The sequence below is a fragment of the Varroa jacobsoni genome, unplaced genomic scaffold, assembly GCF_002532875.2.
Source record: "Varroa jacobsoni isolate VJ856 unplaced genomic scaffold, vjacob_1.0 scaffold_18, whole genome shotgun sequence".
Taxonomy (NCBI): domain Eukaryota; kingdom Metazoa; phylum Arthropoda; class Arachnida; order Mesostigmata; family Varroidae; genus Varroa; species Varroa jacobsoni.
This window is the reverse complement of record NW_019212920.1, coordinates 37,272-57,864: the sequence shown is the minus strand read 5'-3', so window position 1 is coordinate 57,864 and position 20,593 is coordinate 37,272. Positions and strand designations below refer to the sequence as shown.

The following is a 20,593-nucleotide window of genomic DNA, read 5'->3' as shown; positions in this document are numbered from 1 at the left end:
CTTAAGGGTTGACACGCCGCATCTCTGAATTGTGTTTGTATATGGCCAATTAAACTGCGGCAGTAAGTAGTGTGTCACCGTAATAAATTCATTTTCTATACGGGCTTACCAACGTTATGAAACCGACGAAATCTAACCTGGTTGGCTTGCTTTGCAATCAATTTAGATTAATTTAGAGTTATTAAAATGAGTATTTCTAAAAGGAAAAGTGAAAAATTCCACGTACGAAATTTCAGCAGCAGGACAACTATCCAAAGTATGAATTAAAACTGTTAACTCCGAAACTCAAACTCCAGACATGTGGCCATTGACGTGTGGTGTTTGTTAAATGTTGAGAGTAAGCCATTTAAAGAAATGCTAAGGCCCCATCGTACATGAACCACAAGTTATGTCCAATAATTTTTAAAGTATATGTCTATTTAGTCTCAAGTAATTTTAGTTAGTATTAGGTAGCAGAATGGAGGTTACCTACAATACTTTTGTTCAGCGTGCCATGCTGTGCACGTGCAGATAATCGAATATTAATTTAAGCAAGCTAACAGCGGCAAAAAAGCTGTGACACCTAACATGGCAAGCCTAGTGCTCTTCTCGTTCCCTACAATCATTCCGTCACTAGTACCTTTTAAGGCTAGCTATAACTTGTTATTCTAGGTCCGTGTAAAGTGAAAATACGCGTTGCTAATATGACGCAGTTTATTTTTTCTCAACGAAGACATACACATGAGCCGAAGATTCTATCATTTATTTATTTTTATTTCTGCTTTAGCTTAATATTTCTTCACAATGAGCTATTGTTGCTATCTTCAATGGTATAATTATTGTCGTCATTACATCATCCCTTATAAAAGCGTAAATGGCTGTTCAGCCATTTCTTAGTGCTGCTTTCTCCATCTCTATGTGTACACGTTGGGCTTATGGGCCTTGCTCGAGCTAATAAAACAGCTGTGCCCGTCACTCTGTGCAAGCAGTTTCGCTATTGCTTTTGCAGGCACGTCAGCACAATGTCACACAAATCAGTCTCACAAGTTGGCTGTACATTCTTCAACCCACCTAGAAATAATGAAAGATTAGATAGCGCGCAAAATGGTGGGTGCTCTACTAATAACGATTCGTCATACTCTGTGTTGGTTTGGACTAGCCGTTCTCGGTGGCTTGAGTTTGGCCTTAGAAGACGATTTGGTCTCAGAACGGGTTACTCGTTAAGTCAAAACTCGTTGAAGAGATTCATCACAGTTAAAACAATGTGTTCATGTGAAGTAAGGCCGACTAGAATAGGACTGGCCGGGCTACTCACTATTGAACTAGAAAAATTGCTCTTTGGCTCCAAGCAATTAATGAAGTAAATGCTCAGTGAATGCGTTAGAATATCAAGATTCAGAACTTATTCGATTATTCTTATTAGCGTAAGTTGCCATCTCTGATTCATTACGCTCTTCATAATGGCTTTCTTTTTTGGTGTTTTTTACTCGGGATTAGATGTAAGAGCAAGGACGAGCTTCGCCTAAAAACTGTTTAGCCAACGAAGTTGGCTAGTTTAGTGGTCGTTCAAATGGAAACTCACGGCTGATACGCCTATTCAACAGCTTGATGGAAGGTCACTGTGCCATAAACATGGCAAGCATTATAGTTGAAACGGCGAACATAGATACGAAAAATACAACCTATGTGCACATAGAAAAGAAATACCCATGCAAATTTTTTTGAGGTCTGGTAGATATTTTCTGGGTTTGCATTGATTATGACGGGCAAGCTCAACTATCACAGCACTGAGGAAATGGATTGATATTTAGATTCATAGATCATAGTTTCTATATGTTTCTCCGCATAATTATTGTAAATATACAGCTATGTTGATCAATGATAGTGGAAACAGACACTATTTGAGACCAATACTTTGATCCAAGTACAGTGACTTGAGATGCCGTACAAAAACTAAAAGAGCGTAAAAAATTACTGGATCGGGTCTCGGCTAAAACTTGAGGGTTGTGCTAAAAATCCATTCGTCTAGACCTTTGCAACAAACTTCCTTGTGTGATATAGATGGTGCAACTTAAACATTGCCATTAAAACAATTCAGTCTCTAATCCCTCTTTAAAAACTACCATTTTTAGGGAAAAATATTTTTGTACTACGTTTGTTCAAACAGCAGTCGAGTAGTGAGGCATAAAAAGTGTGCATCAGCTATGTCTGAGGGCGCAGTACATTTTTAGAAAATAAATTGGACATGAAGAGAAAACAAACGTCGTTCGAAACCCAGGATGAGGTGATAGATAACCTAGGGACACGTTTAAACGGCATGTTTTTTTCATTGGGTAAGTTCATCTGTTGCACGGTTTAGTCGATTACGAGGAGGCGACTAAGACTTCAACAAGATAGAAGAGGGCGCTGTTCATCCAGACCTTGTTACCTTCGCTCCTGTAGCAGCAACATGGCCTCCGTGTTCTGTTTGTCTATGTGGTTTTTTTTTTGTCTGTTATAGACATGTATTCGACGTCCCATTGACGTACTAATATCGCCCGTACAGTCCTGGTATGCATAACTACTATTCGTAAGCATTACATAATTTGTCTTCGTTTACTGTTTATCGCGGAACAGTCTTTACATTATGTAATATCAATTATGTGTTATTCGCATGTGTTTTTTTGCAAATATTTCACTGCATTCATTTCCTGCCTAGGCTTCCCTTCACCCGTTCTTTGTCGGTATTTTAGCTGTTTCATAACCGTTTGCAAGCAGATAATTACGTATGATTGGTAAGTTCACAGCAATTTTCCACGCAGACGTTTCAAACAGCTGAATTTCTCCTCAATAACACTAGTCTTCCGCTGACAATATTTCCTTCAGCAGCTTTCTCTCGATCTATCCGCTAGAGATCACTTTTACCGTTTGAGGTTCTAACGTAATGGATTTCAATGATGTCTGTTGTTTTTGCGTATAATTGTTAGTGGCTACGATTAGTCTAGAGCTTTAGGGGATAGTACACGAGGACAGAAGTACAATGTGACTAATATCTATAATTGTAATTCACATGCAAGCAATCCTCCGCGTTTTTGTTTTGAAGACCTAATAGTTTACCGTTATTCTCTTCACTATTGCTGTAGGCTGATATCGATATCATTAGATCGTGAGTGGATTGAGCGAATTTGCTCAAAAGGAACTAAAAGGAAACAAACGCTTGCCTGTCCAACGATTATTTTATATTGAGCAGTGTTTATCAAATGAAATATATGTGTCTCAAGGCATACACGAGCTGTAGTAACAGGTGTGCATACAACTCGGGTATTCGGCAAAATGAAACACGATAGTGTTCAGTTTAAATATCCATTATCACCAATTTAGTAAACCCACAAACAAAATGTACCTGTATCATTTATTGAATTTCTAATTGCGTGTAGAAGATCAGCTATCAACAATATAGCGATAGTTAGATAAGAGACTATTGCAGAAAGTCGATATTAAAAGCATGTAGAATCGTTTGCAATGTTAACGGTTTGTCTGTAGCTTTATATTATGATAATAAGGGCTCTAATAGAAATTAAGGATTAACTAAAATCACTGTGATCAGTATAATTATAAATGTCTGGAAAAGTGGTTGTAGGGAATCGGGTAGAAAATGCTACAAAGTCAACCAGAAATTGTGTTCTTTACTAAGCAGGTGATAGACCAGTTTATTTGAGTGTTCCAGCAGTTGGTGATTAAACAACGGACTTATAACAATCGTAAATAATAATAATAGTAACGTTTATTTATAAGTAAAAAATGTATCGACAAAGCCTCGAAGTTTTAAACTCGTCTGCTTGCATGTCCATTGTATAATAAGGACATACATAGACGATTAAGGACAATTATTGTATTGGACGTATATAGATGCATAATCTTATCGCTGAAGCAGAGAAGGTGCTAGTTAGCATTACGCATAACTACGTACGGATACATCCCAAGTGAACTTGAAGTAGCAGCAATTTCTGACAGTGTACGACACCAATCAGTTGTCTACCAAGATATGTAAAAAGGCAAGCCCGATTTCTATCTGTTCTTAAAAAACATTTCGGTAATTCGTTTTTTTAAAAAAAAAAACGAATTACGGAAATGCCAAGTAGGAATAGAAAAAATGGAAGTCGAGAACAAGCATGTTTTATTTGTAGCAACTATGTCCATAGAGTTACAACCATGTGTCTGCGTATATGTGTATTTGTATGAGTGATTGTTTATCCTTAAACTAACCGCTAGATCCACCATTGTCCCAAGAGACGTTTTAACTAAGTATGTGTAACGTTGTTTAAATCCTTGGCAATACTTAAAGTACCTCTGTCTAGTGTTATTGTGCTTGCTGACAGTGGCGATTTTCATCCAGACGGCATGCTTGTATTTGTGTGTGTAACAATTTTCTGTATGTGCATGCATCTGTATCATCACGATGTGACATGTTGTCGACAATCTGCTGATGAATGAATATATCGTAGTTCTTACCTTCTCGTACTTTCGTTCCTTTCAGTCAGTTAATTAACTTTGCCCATGCTCCCGAATGTTTTTGAGCATTTCAAGTACACGGCATCGTCAGCTATACTATTCTGTCTGTAATGTTAATGATCGCACCCCCATAAATATTTACGACGCCTTTGAAGCGAGCCATCCTTCCCCTTAGTACGCGCCTTTGGACGCCTGCCTTCTAATCCTTAGGCGACCATCGCAATTATAGCATTCGACACTATTGATAATGCTTATACTCCTATAATATTAGGAACTGTCGTAATAAATATTAGCCAAGTAGTTCTTTTTCAGTTAGTTTGCCATCGGGATACGTGCGTTACGCGACTTCTTCTTAAACGTCTCGTATACGATAAGACATAGTATTCAATTTTTTAATTGTATTATCGCAGATAACATGATGTATCATTATACTGGTCTATACTGTCCTTCATAACATTGAGTGAAGTTCGTTTTTTGGGTACATGATAATGATTATTATTGTTATAACAATAATAATAATTATTATAATTGTTTCGCGTAACTATCTTTTCTATTTGAGTGTCGTGTGTATTTTTATATGTAGGCATATTATATTGTACGAAGCGTATGACCACGATAGGTTTTTTAGAAAAGGCCACAGCCAGCTCCAGCGGTTTTTGCTATCACTTGTTTTACGATTAATACAATGATAAATAATAACTTTAGTAGGAAACTGCTTTATATACTTATGTACTATTATATTCAATAATATAACGTCATCACCATTTTTATTCGTATCATGTTGTCATTATTACTAGTAGTGTCATTATATTCTTTTAATGCATTTCATAAACTCTTATTTTTCCTTACCCTGGGTGATTGAATACCGTTGCCGATCGATCAGCGCGTTACTACTTGCCGGCTTCAAAAGCGTTGATATTCAACAACAGAACAACTAAAAACATAACTAATGCTACAACCAGACTTACATGATCTATTATTATTTTGCGCGGTCTATCAAGAAGCAAGAAAAATAAAAAATCATTCGCGTTTCGAGCTTATAAAAAAAAAAAGATCAATTGTTGTATAGAACCCCCTTTGACAACCCGCAGCAACCGTGCCACTAGCAGTGTAACACCAAAGGTACCTCTACAGCGCATTTAATATCCGATACAATTCCCAATATAACATAAAAAAAATTGATTTAATCCTATAGATAATGATGTCGTTCTAAACTAATAGGAAAATATGTCGATTGAATTTCTTTTACGAACATTATTATTATTTTCATTATTGTTTTTTGCCACCACTTATATTTCATGAATTAGTATAATTATTTTTTTTGCATTTTTATTCACACCACTTGTATGGGCACCAGGTTTTCTGATTCACGGCGGAGTGGTTTCATTTATTTTACCGCTAACTTTTATGGTCTACCTGTTAGTGGCGATTGAATTTATATGCTGAGTGTCATAGTGCCAATTGTTACCAATCGATGATACCATCTCACAAAATTAAGAAGAATGATATTCTTATCACCATTACATTTATGTTATTACTGTTCATGATATCAATATAGTAATTATTATATTTACCATAGTTATCCAAAGAGTCGATTTGATTTTTAAGTTGTTAGTGATCTGCACACTGTGCACGAACTGCTAACATAATTAGTATTTTGACAATAGTTATAATCATCATCATCATCATCCTAATAGACAAAAGGTTCCACCTTGGTTTTCTTCAGCGGCGTCGCATGTGATTTTTGTCTTTGTGAGAATACATCGCCTTTCACAGATAAACTTTTTACCTCGAGCCGCACTGTTTCCATGCGCTCTATTTCGCGTAGCCCCTGCATATGCCCAATAGAAAGAGAACAGAATAGCACTAAAACACACTTCATTAGACACTTGTTCTGTGTATCCCACCCTCTCTCTACATACATGTCGCTTCGAATTGGCTGCTATAATGGAGCTGAATAACGGAGCGCTTTTAGTGCTGACGAACGACGAAGCGCCGTCGTCTGGCACGAACTTTACAATACGACACATTCACTTTGTCTGTGTATGGAACTGTGACACCAACAAAATTCGAGTCAAACAGGAAAAACGACTATTAAGGACCGTCTGCACCGTACAGCGAGCGTGGTCATTTTCGTTCACCCTTTACTTAACTGCTATTATTAGTGTGGTAGTTCATAATCGGAATTCTTTTGTCCTTTAAACTGCTTAACTGGCTGAGAGGCCAGTACGTTGTCATCCCGTACCCATCCATTATTCAACGTTGCACGTCCATATCATTACTACATCATTATCAGCGGATAAGATCACTGCGCTCAAAAACGTATACACTAATTTCGCTGGCTCGTGTTGAGGGATAACATTTTGATACTGCGACAAATACGTGAGAAAGAATGTTAGCGAAAACGTGACGTTTTGTTTTTTGTTTGCTGCTATCGATTGCAAGCCGCTGGATGGCAGGCCACACGGGGGTCACGCTGGTGGCAGTTGCGACGGTAACGTATACAAATATAGTATTGACAATAATGAATAATAATAACATGGAACCCGCATACATATCTGTAGTAAGCAACAGCTTAATATAGTAATACTCCCGGCTGCCATCATTTCCTACTCACGTAACATAGATGGATACGCGCGTAGGTACACCTCTGACTTCGCGCGTAACAACTTTAGCGTAGGCTGCCGCCGGTATTGTCGAGCACCTCAGTAGTATGCAAGCTCTCACTCACCTATCCCCATTCGTGGCTTTTGCCTCTAACCATTTCCTCAGATTAGGTTAGTATATCTCGTTAGAGCCAGCCTTCCATGTTCCCAGCGTACATTCATGAATACACTTCAAAGTCTAGACGGTCTTACGATCTTGGCGGCACGTAATGGCCATTTATTATTTGCGTGTCTTTCCAATGCAATGCGTCGTTTTTACACATACTCGCACAGATGCATATATCATCATATGTATACATATATGTCAACGTCGTGTACAGCCAGTGATGTGGCGGAGCTCGATGCAACAACGAAGTGTGCGATCGGGTTGAGTTAAGTTTTTTAAACGATACGACAAATGCGTATTGTTTCTGCAGTTATGACAGGCGTCTGCCAGTAAACCAGCAAAATCAAGCTACATTAAACGTTTCGTGTTGATTGATGTTCTTCAGGTGTTTTTTTCGTATATCTATCTTCCCATTGCGTTCTTTATGTCTTGTTCTTTTTGTATCTGTTAAACTAAAACACACATATATATATATCATCTTTATCATATGTGCAGACTCTCGGATACTGCATTATTGTGGTGTACGTTGCCGTGATCTAAACGTGTTCGTTTCCTGAAACACAAGCTGCTTGAGTCGTTCTTTGGGAAGATCATCTAGTTCCATCTCCATCCTGAAGGGCTCTTCCGCTACGGGTTCATCGGCGGGATCATAGTATTGCTCCAGGTACGGATGCGCCAATGCGTCCTCCACCGTTACTCTGCAAATATTACGGGAAGTAATTGATGGAAAATTGTTAATAAAAGCTTCTCCACTAAAACAATTTTATAATGGATAACATTTAGCGTATATTGATCACTCAAAACTGACTTGATGATTGCTTCTAATCTCAAAATATCTTATTACGCTAGCAGGGCTTATAATAGTATTATTTCATGATTCTATATGAAGTAAAATAACTCTACATGCCATCCCAATGCTGAGTGACACGCAACGTAGATGTTAAGCTAGATATGCAAAGCCTAATGGCCAGCGAAGAACTGCTGTTGTATAGGTCTAATTTCTCACCAGACAGGACCTCTTCGCTTGTCAACTAAGTTTTCTTACCTCCTCAAAGGGTTGAATGTCAGCATTCTGTCTAGCAGGTCTAAGGCTCTCGGGTCCGCCTCGGGATATAGTCTATCAAACAAAGCCGTCATGTGCAATTAATTATTGTGTTGCTGCGGGATCGCGTCGTACGGATCTATATGTTAATTATCTATTTCTTTTTACTTTTTTATTTATCTAATTTTTCTACACAACATACTACAGTGGTTCTATTTCTCTTCCACCTTGCACATGCATATTCCAGTTACAGGAAGCCTTTTTTAGAATTATAGTTTAATTAGTTTTTGTGAGGCCTCAAATGTCCTTCAAGATATTTATTTACAAGTCTTTTGAAAATTACTGCTACTACTACTACTATTGAGAGTGTTTTTTTAACAGGTGTCGACATAGCGGACAGTGGACACATTTTAGGCAGGCTTACCTGTTCCAGGGTACCTTAGGTTTCGCTGGCAGACTTTGCAAATAGGAGCGAGCTTTCTCATTGATTATACAGTTTAGGTCTTCCTGGCACGGTGAGCCGAGGATTCCGAGAATATGGTTTAGCTGGTCCAGGTAATGTTTGCCCGGAAAGATGGGGCGATTCGAGAGCATCTCTGCTAGGATGCAGCCAACGCTCCAGATGTCGATTGACTTGGTGTACCCCTTTGAGTTTAGCATGATCTCTGGTGCTCGATACCAGCGCGTAGCGACATATTCCGTGAGGAAGCCAGTATGATCATGGTCCGGGTCCGCGACACGCGCCAAACCGAAGTCGCAGATCTTGAGGTCACACGTGGTATTGAGCAACAGGTTGCTAGGCTTCAAATCGCGGTGCAGCACGTTAGCTGAATGGATGTACTTCAGACCCCGGAGGATCTGATAAAGGAAATAGCAGACATGATCGTTGCTAAGTTTCTGCGTCTTGAGCAACTTGTACAGGTCCGTTTCCATCAGACACTAAAGTCGCATTGGCCGAAGCGGCGGCAGCAACGACAATAACAGCAGCGTCAAGCGAATAGATATAGCCACACAACAAAGTACAGTAGAAATCAGCTCGTTAGTTAAAAGTCAGTAGCCATGGAACGTATATTTTGAAAACTGGATTGACTATGTGGATGAAGTATAAACATCTAAACATCAATTTCACATTTGCCATTTTAACAAAACTTAGATGCTCTAGTATAAGAAAGAATAAAAGAAGCTTGGATAAATAATGACGCGTTTAGTAAGGTTTCACTATTTCAATACTGAAAAATACCGAATTGATCGATAACAACGTATAGTATTCGGTCCACTAGCTGTGTTGAATAATTCTAACTAAATATAATGTAAAAATCCCTTCTAACATGTACCTATAGCCCGTAATATATATGCATGCCTGATATACGACGCCTAATAAATCTTCAATTTATATTCCTTTATCGAAATAGAATAAGAGCTTTATATAGAGTGTGTTTTTTTTAATTGTAATGCAGTGACCTTTCAAAAGTAGCTTAAATAAAAAAAAGCTTTGTTTCCGGAAATGTTTATGGAGCCCGCATGTGATCCCTTTAATATGACTAGCAGGCTCTAACCCGCCAGATACATTATCCGTTTGGCTGTATCAAACACTCGAATCAAACAAATTAGTATAAAAAATGCTAAACAATAGTATTGTTTTTCAGAAAGTATTGAATGAAACAGATTCTATTTTTGTTAGAATTTCTTCTGGATGTATGATAACTGATTTATCTCTCTTTATGACAATATTGGTGCCAATAGTAATGATCTTAATTATACAAAATATTTTCAAATTCTACCTGCACAATATAGACATCCTTCATTGAATCTATGGAAGGTGCTCGGATAATGTCGCGAATGTCGATGATGTTTTCATGCTTAAACCTCGTTAAGATCTTGATTTCACGTAGCGTACGTTGGCAGTACGTTTGATGTTCAAATGGGGAAATCTTCTTAATGGCCACTTTTTCATTTGTGACTGTATCCATCGCCGATCTGCAATAGATAATAATAATAAATGACAAAATTATTTGCACCGTGAGGAATTTAGCAAGGTATTTGGGTATATCATTGGCGCAAAATATGATTCAAATCTTCTTCATTATAGCAATGCATTTTTGAGGCTATTCGTGTGTCTTCCTCGTAATTAGCTGATCTGAATCGTCTGTAAATAATCACTGTGTGCTATTATTCCAATCTGTTCCTACCTAGGTACCTGAAAATAATTTAAGTTAGAAAGCTTTGTAACGTTGAAATTTTCGATTGAATATTACTTAAAAAGTTAAAAAAACACGAAGACGATACTGTTAAAAAGTCAGTTTAGTTCGTTAGATAGAAATCAACATGCGTTTTCGCAAAAAAACATTTTAGGCTACTTATTTTTCCTTCCTCACATTTGGTGTCTCGAATATGCATTCGATCACGATCAGCGACACGCCAGTCTTTACGCTACTCAAACAATGTATCTAGCGTATATTTAAAGCTAATGGTCACATATCAGTGAAGCCTACTACCAGGGAGGTTAGGCTCTTCTTAAAGACAGGTTGGACTGATAGCGTGATTCATGAAAATGCACAACGAATATTTTGATTTAAAAATGTATGTTATTTAAACGTAGAAAAAATACGAGTTAGTTTTTGGAGTTACAATTCCTTGCACATATTATGAGACAATTTACGTGGTCCCATTTACGTGCAAGGGTGTTAGTATATTCTACTCACGCTAAGGAATATTGACCAGCGCGTTCATTTAATCTGCCCACACATCTCACATCATGGTAAAGACACAAATACTTACATGATTTTAAATATATCGGCAGTATAAAGATTGTCCTCCTAATGAACTGGGTTACCGTAAAAGCCCGATCAAGCAACGAAATGGTAGGGAACTTATCCTACAAGCTTAACAGCAAAAAAAGCCTGAAACTTGTTGTCGAGCGTGAAGTGGTTAAGGAAAGGGTTGAATAGAGAACGTCAACAAAGGATGGCAAACGGAGGTATACTAAACGAGATTGGGTTACAACGTAACGTTTCACATGTAACGTTAAGACCTGTTCACACTAGTAAAGATTCAGGACGACAGCTGCTAATGGCATAACGTGGGTCTATCGTATAATATAAACCTGACGTTACGGAAAGTAAATAACGACAACAATCATGTCGCGTGTTTACGAGTTTTTTTTCCAATTCGAGGCCTATCGCTTGCATGTACATATTTAAGTATGCTGGTCTCTAGTTTTGAATAAACAGTGAGCGAAGTAACGCTGTTATGGCAGGATTTTAGAAACTCTGTCTCAGTTATATCCTGTATGCATTGCCAATGTCTTCAAATCTAGGTAACTAAGTCGGCTAAATACGATCAAAAAAAGCCTCCGATAAGGTTTCTTGGTTATTATACCCAGAGAGCCTCTGCCTGACTTTAATGACCAACACTTGCATCCGAAGTCTTAATAAATGGTTTGAATATTACATTCATCGTTGCGTGAAATTTAGCCACCAGGGCTCACATCGAACGACCAGAGTTGACAGAAATAAGTCATTGCACATTTTCAAGTAATTGCGTGGTCTAAAGCAAATTTCCAGGCGTCTCTTTCCTGTTCTGGCGAATATTAGCCTTGTTCAGACTCTCTAACAACCATGTATTAAATCGTGATGTGGTAAACCGTCGATTTCAAATAGCCAAGAAAGCTAATGAGCTCATTAGCAGCTAGTTTAGCGTGAAAACATCAAACAATAGCTAACCGTCGCTCATATTCCAAGGCGAACTCCTTGGCTCCGTCATGATGGGTTCGTGGTTTTGCTCTGGAAAGAACGCTCTTTTTCGTAGCAACGACAACAGGGGATAAATGTATGTTCGATTCAGTAAACAGTCAAATGGTGTACCTATTTATCTCGAACAGAAACAAATGCGAAAGCAACGAAGACAAAATTCTTGATTAAATTAAGATAAATAGCTGTTATTAAAAGGTAAATAGTCTGCTTAACATAAGAATGTGATCTCACTTCGCCCTTGCTTCTACTAAAATTTACGGTCAAATTGAAGCAGGTTTTTTAAGAGACAAAACGATTCGCGGCCTATACTATGTTATGGGCTCTCATTGATTCATACCGCAAAAGTCGATGTAGAGGCAACTCCAATAATAAAGGCATAACGAGGTCACATCAAAGTGCAGAGGTCCTACATTATATAGTGCACAGGATACAACACAGCAAACAACATAGTTGTTTGGACGTATGTTTCGAAAAAAAATTTTGTATAGTTAGTTAATAACAATCTTACAATCTATGAGTTTTGAGCAGAGTTTAAAATGTCATTACGAAATTTCTTCTGTTGAAATCTCGAGCTGTAAAGGACAGTTCGGGGTAAAGCTGTTTGATGTAAATACTTGTATTCGTCTCTGTATTTCGTTCATTCCATCCTGTGAATTCGAATCGATAACCAAACTCAAAATACTATAGATAAAGTTGGACTTCGACTAATCATAAACGGAGCGTGGTTGTTTAGATTGTGGTTTTTTTTATCTAGCCAAAGGAATATCAGACCCAAAAGTAAAACATAAAGATTACACCTGTGCGCATAGAGATAATATATTAAAAAATGTTGCACAATATAATTCCTCTATATACAACCCTTGAACTTAAAAGATGATTCTAACCTTTTGTATTGAGCATTTACATGCGCTGTAAATCTATAAAATTTGTATAAATATAGTTTTGGAGGAAGTCATTGCATATTCACTTCACCCCTTCTGCGACTTCGTCCTACATTGCCTTGGCAGGTATTTCTTATACAGCGTAGTCAATAAAATTCTATTATATATATTATTATTATATTATTATATATATTAAAATTCTATTATATATATATTATATATTTCTATTACTAAAAAACTTTCTAATATATATATCGCTGTTCTTACTGTAAGACTTTTTTACTAACCCTTCTTATATTTTATTTTTTATACTAGCTTGCCTACGCAACCAGCAGTCAATTCGGAATTTACTGATTAACAAAAAAATGCATCAAAAGAATTCTTCATTTCATCATAACCACTTAGCTAATACATGTAGAAAAGTGGCTCTTGCTGGCAAATATGGCCATGAATTTCACAATTTCCGTACTTTACACATAATCCTTCAATCACGTTTTTTCAAACACATTTCAATTACACAAATCACAGTTTGGAGAAAATGGTGCTTTGTTTTTGTAGCGACAACAAAAACCATAGCCGGTCATGTATTGCACGCAAAAGAAACTCGCGCATGGTCGAAGTAACATCCTTGAGTATCAACTTAGTGCTATTTACAGATGTTCTATGAAAGTACGAGTTTAACAAAAGGCGTTCTACATGAGACATTTACTTTTACTGGCAGATAAATGTTCGTTTCTATGCGCAGATTACCGCCTTTTAAGAACAAAAGTTTCGGAATGGACCGTAATATAAAAGTTTTTTTTAACGCATGTTCAAGAAACTCTATCGCATTGTAGTAGTCTAGAGGCCTGCGACCCCAAGGCAAGTGGTACACATCATTTCGAAGAAGGCGCAAATATACTATGTGTTAACAAAATTAGACTTCATCACACATTTGGAGTAGAGCACGCTTCTGTAAAGTTCAAAGAACAATATGTGCATGTATCTGAAAGCAGAACTCGGAAGGAAATCACTTTGACGTCTCAATAACAACGTTTATGTGCGTCTCCCAATGCAGTGGTCCGCTGCGAAGCTCTTTGAAGGTGTCAAATCTTAGCGTATCTTAACAGTACGGCAATAAAGTCCATCATCGGGCTATACTATTTGACATACATAAACATAAAGGCAAACATAAAAGCAACTAGTGCGATCCTTAAATTGTTATTTAGACAAATCCCTCTTAGGTCAAACACCTACATTTCCATCTAGCAATCAACAATCATAGAACTTTACCCTTAAAATTATCGCTGTCGACAACGTTTTACGAAACGTTTCATGCGGAGCCACAGAACAACCGCGCTGCGCTCCCCGCAAAGAGGAAGTTTATGGAATCAGACCGAGAAGCAAACAAATGGCCGTTGGAGATTGTGATCAAAACAAGGTGTATCTAGGACCCTGATAAAAACAGAAGCAGTTCGCCATTGGTTTTATTATTGAGCCAGATCGCTTGTTAAAGATCAGAAAGCAAATAAATTGGGTAAACGACATTGCCACGTATTCTATTATTTTAACAACGCACAGAATATAGCATTAGTTAAATGATGGTAAATGCTCAGAATATAAGACATACGATACGATATGAAAATACGTTTGCGAGCAGATTTATTTTTAGAGACGGAACCAAGCCTTTAGACACCAGTAACGTAACATGTACTGTCGCTATTCAATATAACGGGTGTAGTGTTGATAGAAGCACGCAATTCAAAACTGAATATGTCAGTACATTCGCTGTGCTTATAATAAGGGTCTAACCGTAAAAAATTCTAATTTAGCTACTCGTCCCTTACGGAAACTACATGTAGAAACGTAAATCGATTTAGCAAAAGCAGCACTGTGAATATATGTATCTTTCTTTCTTCCTTTATATATATACATATATAATTATTTATAAGCAGAAATCCTTGCCGATGGGCCACATGGCGTAACTTCACTGCTTAACATTTTTCCCATCGAAATGTCTAGCGGCAGCCAAATATATTGAGAGATAGTGTTACATCATAAACAAAATAATGTTGATCATGAACGCGTTAATAAATCATAGAGGTGTCAGGCCCATAACTTTCTAACTGGCTGTGGTGAGATGACGGCCGTTCTTAACCTAATAGATACTTCATGATAAGAGAATAGCCATAACGTTATATATAGCAATACTACCAATGATCTATTATTTTAATATTTAGCCGGCGATAGCAGTAGTGAACTACATCTGGTCCGTACAGGTTTAGTCCGACATTTTATGCAGTTTATACAATCATTGTACACAGCAAAATAAAAACATTCATCTAGACATAAATAGTCCTCACGATGTGAAAAAGTTTTAGATACATCATATTATGAATTAGCTAAATATCTAGATATTTAGCTTTTATATACTGTCCAGTAACCTGCAGAATACGACGTTTGTTAGTCTCAACAAAAAATTTTCCATACTCAAATATGAAGCCTGGAGCGCTTAGAAATCGCTCCTTTAACGTTTCTTCATACCTCATATTTGATGCCATATTCTTATAACGGACGACTGTGTAAATAAGTCATTTACAACTTGCGTTTTTATGCGAAACTGTTTCCTTTGCAAATCCATTTCCTCTTCTTGTAATCCAATAAAACTAAATTAACCAATTTATTATACGTGAGCCTTCGCCAACACCGACCTGTAATTTGTGCTAGGTTTCAATACACCAGTCTCAATGATGGAATAGTGCTTAATACGGACATGCATGCGGTAGTGCCAAGTAGAAGCCTTCTTATATGTCTCATGTTCGTCAACACAAATAAAAAAACAGCACTCTACCAAAAATATTTGATCATAATAGAAATGGATGAAAGGATTTAGGTGATATTCTGAAATATGCAGAAGAGCCGCTTTGTTCTTCTTACAATAGCTCCTTATCATGACTTTTTATGCACCTAAATTGTATAGCTAGCTGATCTTACAGCTTCTGCTACCCTCACAGGACAAAAGTAGTCCAGTTTCTAACATAATTAACTCGACAATCGTTTATATGATGCGAGACACTATAGTCGCATATGCGAATGATACTGAAATAGCAAGATATTTCTAAAAGTAGAATTCGCAGCGTTCACGTTATACATGATTCATGCCGAATTGGATGATATAGCAATATTAAATTGTGTAACGTGTGCTTGCGTATGCACTCGTCTAAAATATAATTCATGAATCATAAGCTAACATTTACCACGGTACGTTGGGGGATAAGCGAATGTTTGATGGATACTTACACGACCATGCCATAGGCGCCTTCACCAATATAGATTAGCTCTCTGTATCGGGGCCCGACCTCGAAAGCCTGGCACCGAACCACTTCGATTTCGCTCATTGTTACTGTTGTTCTTCACGTTGACGGCACGCACTTATAATCGTAGGATAGCAACGTAGAGTCCACAATGAATAGGAATAGCGATCGTGTGACCTGATGGGTACGAAAAATGTCCAAGAGAACAATCGCCAGAGAGCTCTAAATGGTGGGATAATTTCGTTTGTCGTCACTCAAGCAATCGTCACAAATTCAGCACTGATCTCTTCCGTCTGTACGGTCGATTTTTACTTTTCGCACGTCCCCAGGCTCACAAGTTTCCATGAAGTTATTATCCTGTAATCTATAATTCCACAAGTGCTTTTATCTAACTTCCCGGCATAAAGATCGAGGGACTCAAGCCGGCCACTCACGTTGCTTACGGTTGTTATTCCTGTGATCACGCACGTGCGCACGCACAACCCGTTCACCAACAAAGCAGCCCCAAAAAAGCACCAGTAATAGGCGTATTATTTCTTAACCGGCTTTGTTGCACTGGGGGCGATAGAATTCAAACCAGTATTACGCCACTTCTGGTTCTAGTTCAGCGATTTGCTTCAACTCAATATTTTCCACAGTTTTGTTGTGCCGCAGGCCATCGACTTTTTCGCCGCTAGCTCTTATCTTTCTCAGTTGAATTGGTACTTGTGGCCCTCTCTCTCTACGTGAATATATGTATACCTGTTCACGTTTTGTTGGTCACGGTTATAATGCATTTAGCAATAGTTGCTTTGCTTCGCTTGTCTGTCGATCTCTTTCCCTCTTGTTCCGTGCACCCCCGCTACCTCACAATGGACTCGCCAACGCCGGTTAGTCGTAGTGGTGCTACCATAGTACCGTAGCCATCACGGATCAAGCGACGTAAACCGATACAACGGTAACAGAGCACGGCTAACCGCGCCGTCGATACTTCAATAGTGACTGCTCCTGCAATAGAAACAAGCAGAGTACGGAGTGGCGCCAACTGGAAATGCAACCCACAGCCTTGTCCTGCACGGGCACCTGTAAGAGCTACAAACCTCACAAGCCACTGTTTAAGCTTAATTTGCTAGCCAAACAATAGCACCATTCGGTAAACGACAACATCCACCAGTACTGCCGCCACCTGCTGCTTCTCTAATTATAACAGTTAAAACAGCTGCAGCAGAAGTCGCTAGTTGCTACAAGTGCAAGTTGACAGTCGTCTCTACTTGCCTATATATCTACAGCAATGGTAGCGACCCTGTGACCCACCACAGCCGTCACGCGCCCACAGCCCGCAGTCGTTACGGGTTGGGTTTCGTTGCCGTATTTTCCGCCTCTACGATTCTGCTCTATAGATACGTCCACTCTGTTATCCTCTATTCCACGTTCACCTGCTTGCTCGCCTCTCCGCCGTCGAATCCTGAAACGCTCGATAAAGGACGACACTGCGTCTGGCTACACGATAGGTTCGCGCCTCTAACTGCAGTGGCTACAACAGCTGTATTAGTGGTCTGAGGTGCTCACTCAGCCAGAAACACGTCATCGATTAAAGGCCAACTCTGCACTTCTAATCCGACATGAGCAGCGACTAGCCGTCGTAACGCAAAGAAAGCTGCCGAGATCGAAGCCTAAAGTTGAATCGAACTCTGTTCTCAACTGCCGTCAATGACGGCAACTGTACTGCTGAACAGAGGAGTGACACGCACTCCCAGACAGACGAAGGACGCTCTGCACTAACGACGTTGGATGACGACGCAAAGACCGATAGACCAAGGAAGCGGCTGTACACATTAACGTTAATGTGACAGCCGCAGCGCGATTCGTGGCGTGCCAACGCAATCCTACATGAGCCTCGCTGGTTACTATGTAGTTGTTGTTCGTTTAGAGGTAGGCAAACGCCTTTGTTGCAGTTAGCAACTGAGAAATCCAGCGGTAGTTTGCACCGGCTTAGGCAATCACCTGTGAGTTGTTCCCCGTTCTCTCTCGTACGCACACAGACTCCGTTTCACCTCTCTCGCTGGTGCCGCAATTGTCTGTTCAGTCGTACAGCGCTCGCTTGGCACGTCAGTAGCCGTCTAGTTTTACCTTTGGTTCACTCTCTCCGTTGACCTGCTCACGCTGAACCTTGTCTAAATCTTTACAGGGCGATCGAACTGGCATGCGAAGCATGAGGCAGGAACGCTCGCTGTTAGCGTGACCGGTTTTACTCAGCACCCCCGGAGTACCAGGGGCTAATACACACAAGGCTCGTCGGATTTGTGCAGTTTTCTCCTCACAGCTCCTTTCATTCTGGTAGAGTCTTTTGCAGAGCTCTTCGGCCACACTCGTTACCAGCCATCAGCAAACTCTGGACTCAGACTTTCGTAGAGTGTCACATAGACGACTTGGAACACGGAGTAGAAACAGACCCATTATACGAGACATACAAACAAACAAAGAAGCTGGGCGATGAACAGATACGACGGAAATTCTAGCGGTCGTACCACGTAAATGTACATGGAGCAGGCACTTCTTCAAGCGGCGAAGAACGCAAGTCACACTGATATGATTACTGCGACGATTAATATATCGAACTACACGCAAGAAATAATAGTACCGTTGTAACAATATGATGACGGTACATTAGTGAGCCAAAGTAGGTCACAGTACCGCCTATCTCGATGACTTGAATCACAGTAAGAATCTGTCTATCCGCACAATAGATTTCGATAACGGCAGAAAATGCCGAACTCTAGCAAGAGTGTTAAAATCGTCGCGTCGAATTCTATGAACAATGTACAATTGCTGTTACAGTTGCATCCACGCCAGCAGCGATCCGTCGTCGATACGAGAAGATCAAGAGTGGACCTTCCTCGTTGCCGTGTTCGTTTCCATAGAAAATTTCGCGTCGCAATAACGAACCGATCGGCCACAGAACAGGGGAGGATTAACGGCGAACGAACAACCCGAAATTCGTTGTGTTACTGCCAAATCTGAGGAGCACACCACCCTACTGCATCGCTGCGTACCATAACAATGCTCACACCTTTAAAGGGGCACAGATCGCCAGCGCTCACTCCAGTACCGAAGCACGTTTCCAACGCGTTCCACCAGCAAAAGTCAGTAGTACGAGGCAGATACACAATGGACTAGTGACAGGACAGACAAGCGGCCAAGCTCGAAGGATGGCTCCTTTAGTTAGTTGGCTGGGTTGTCTGATTAGTCCTTGTCAACTCCGCCAGCATCACGACGGCAGTCACAGATCCGAACGCAGATTACCACTGCCACTCACGGACTCATGATACCACCCCCTGTCGTATGGACTACTACTAGTAGTAGCATTGCTGTTAGAGTAGTGAACGTCTAAGTGCTGCTGTGCGCAGCTCACATGCACGGCGGCTCGGGAGGGGCAAGACGGGGTGGGGCGACGGGGGAGAGGAGCAGACGATGGGGCAACGACAAATGTCCACAACCGACTGATTAACGACCAGCCACCCGAACGACCGAGGTACCAACCTGCTACAGCTCAAACGGTAGCAGCCAGTGAACGAGCAACAGCGGCACAACCTGCTGCTGTTAATGCTACCGCCTCGAAACCAACAACGAACTCCTTCTTCTCAAAAATAATAACAACAACAACCAGCAGCAGCCGTCGTAGAGGTAGAGCGGCGGCAGCGGCAGCAGCAAAAATTATCTACCATTACTGCCATAGGCGAACCCTCTCTCGTACTGTATGTGCTGTAGGCGCCAGTAGTTGCGAGGGAATCACAGCAGAACCAGCAGAGGTTTCAGCATAGGCGGTGCCGGCATGATAAAAGCGACGGCCGCTGAATCGTCGCAGGAGCAGCAGCATAGAGAGTTAGTTTGGTTTCCTCTTCTTCTTCTTCTTCTTCTTCTTCTTCTTCTTCTTCTTCTTCTTCTTCTTCTTCTTCGTCGTCGTCGTCGTCGTCATCGTCGTCGTCGTTGTCGTCGTCGTCGGGTTCACTTCGTTGTCCTCTATCATTGCTGCTGCTGCTGCTGTTGCGGCGGTGGCAGCGGCGGCTGCTAAAGCGGCCGGTCCTTTTCGTCACTCTCCCGTTAAATTTACACGAGAGGGTAAAACAGAAGCGACAGCGCTCTATCTGCCTCCCTATGTGTCTTTGATTATGCAGATGATGTCAATGTGTACATTTGCGAGCGCGAAATGGATACTCGTTCCAGCCGATATGTTTATACATTCTAATAAATGTATTATGTTCTGTTGTCTCTCTCAATGCAAGCTCGTAAAAGCAAGTCTGATGATACCCGCTGCTAGCAATGGCCGTTGCCTGTCCACAAATCGCTTAACTCACAGCTGCAGCAGTGGCACTAATTGTAACGCACCAGAGCGGCGGCAGTTTG

General features: G+C 40.0%; 1 protein-coding gene and 1 long non-coding RNA gene across 3 annotated transcripts; one reads left to right on the top strand and one right to left on the bottom strand.

Moving 5' to 3' along the window:
* The first annotated feature begins 681 nt into the window (after window positions 1-681).
* Window positions 682-8,003, top strand: LOC147754013 (uncharacterized). Its single transcript, XR_015316027.1, has 2 exons — window positions 682-6,964; window positions 7,738-8,003. It is a non-coding gene; the product is annotated as an uncharacterized LOC147754013 (long non-coding RNA).
* rl (Mitogen-activated protein kinase rl) lies at window positions 5,705-19,680 on the bottom strand. Of its 2 annotated transcripts, XM_086973546.1 has the most exons (6): window positions 17,465-19,680; window positions 16,197-17,197; window positions 10,066-10,261; window positions 8,709-9,223; window positions 8,288-8,359; window positions 5,705-7,940 (listed from the first exon to the last, which is right to left on the bottom strand). In XM_086973546.1, exons 2-6 carry the CDS (start codon window positions 16,292-16,294, stop codon window positions 7,754-7,756), a joined length of 1,068 nt encoding a protein of 355 aa, XP_086829672.1. In that variant the 5' UTR covers window positions 16,295-17,197; window positions 17,465-19,680; the 3' UTR covers window positions 5,705-7,753. The 2 variants fall into 2 exon arrangements, with proteins under 2 accessions (XP_086829672.1, XP_022711289.1); XM_022855554.2 differs by having other exon boundaries at window positions 16,197-19,680.
* Window positions 19,681-20,593: the final 913 nt, after the last annotated feature.

What these genes read in the sequence shown, in the direction of transcription:
- rl (XM_022855554.2), bottom strand. Translation starts at nt 16,294, where the DNA reads ATGAGCGAAATCGAAGTGGTTCGGTGCCAGGCTTTCGAGGTCGGGCCC. An exon ending in GGCGCCTATGGCATGGTCGT is followed by an intron (nt 10,262 to 16,196) that starts GTAAGTATCCAT and finishes TATCTATTGCAG; the next exon opens with ATCGGCGATGGATACAGTCA. An exon ending in AGGATGTCTATATTGTGCAG is followed by an intron (nt 9,224 to 10,065) that starts GTAGAATTTGAA and finishes ATGCGACTTTAG; the next exon opens with TGTCTGATGGAAACGGACCT.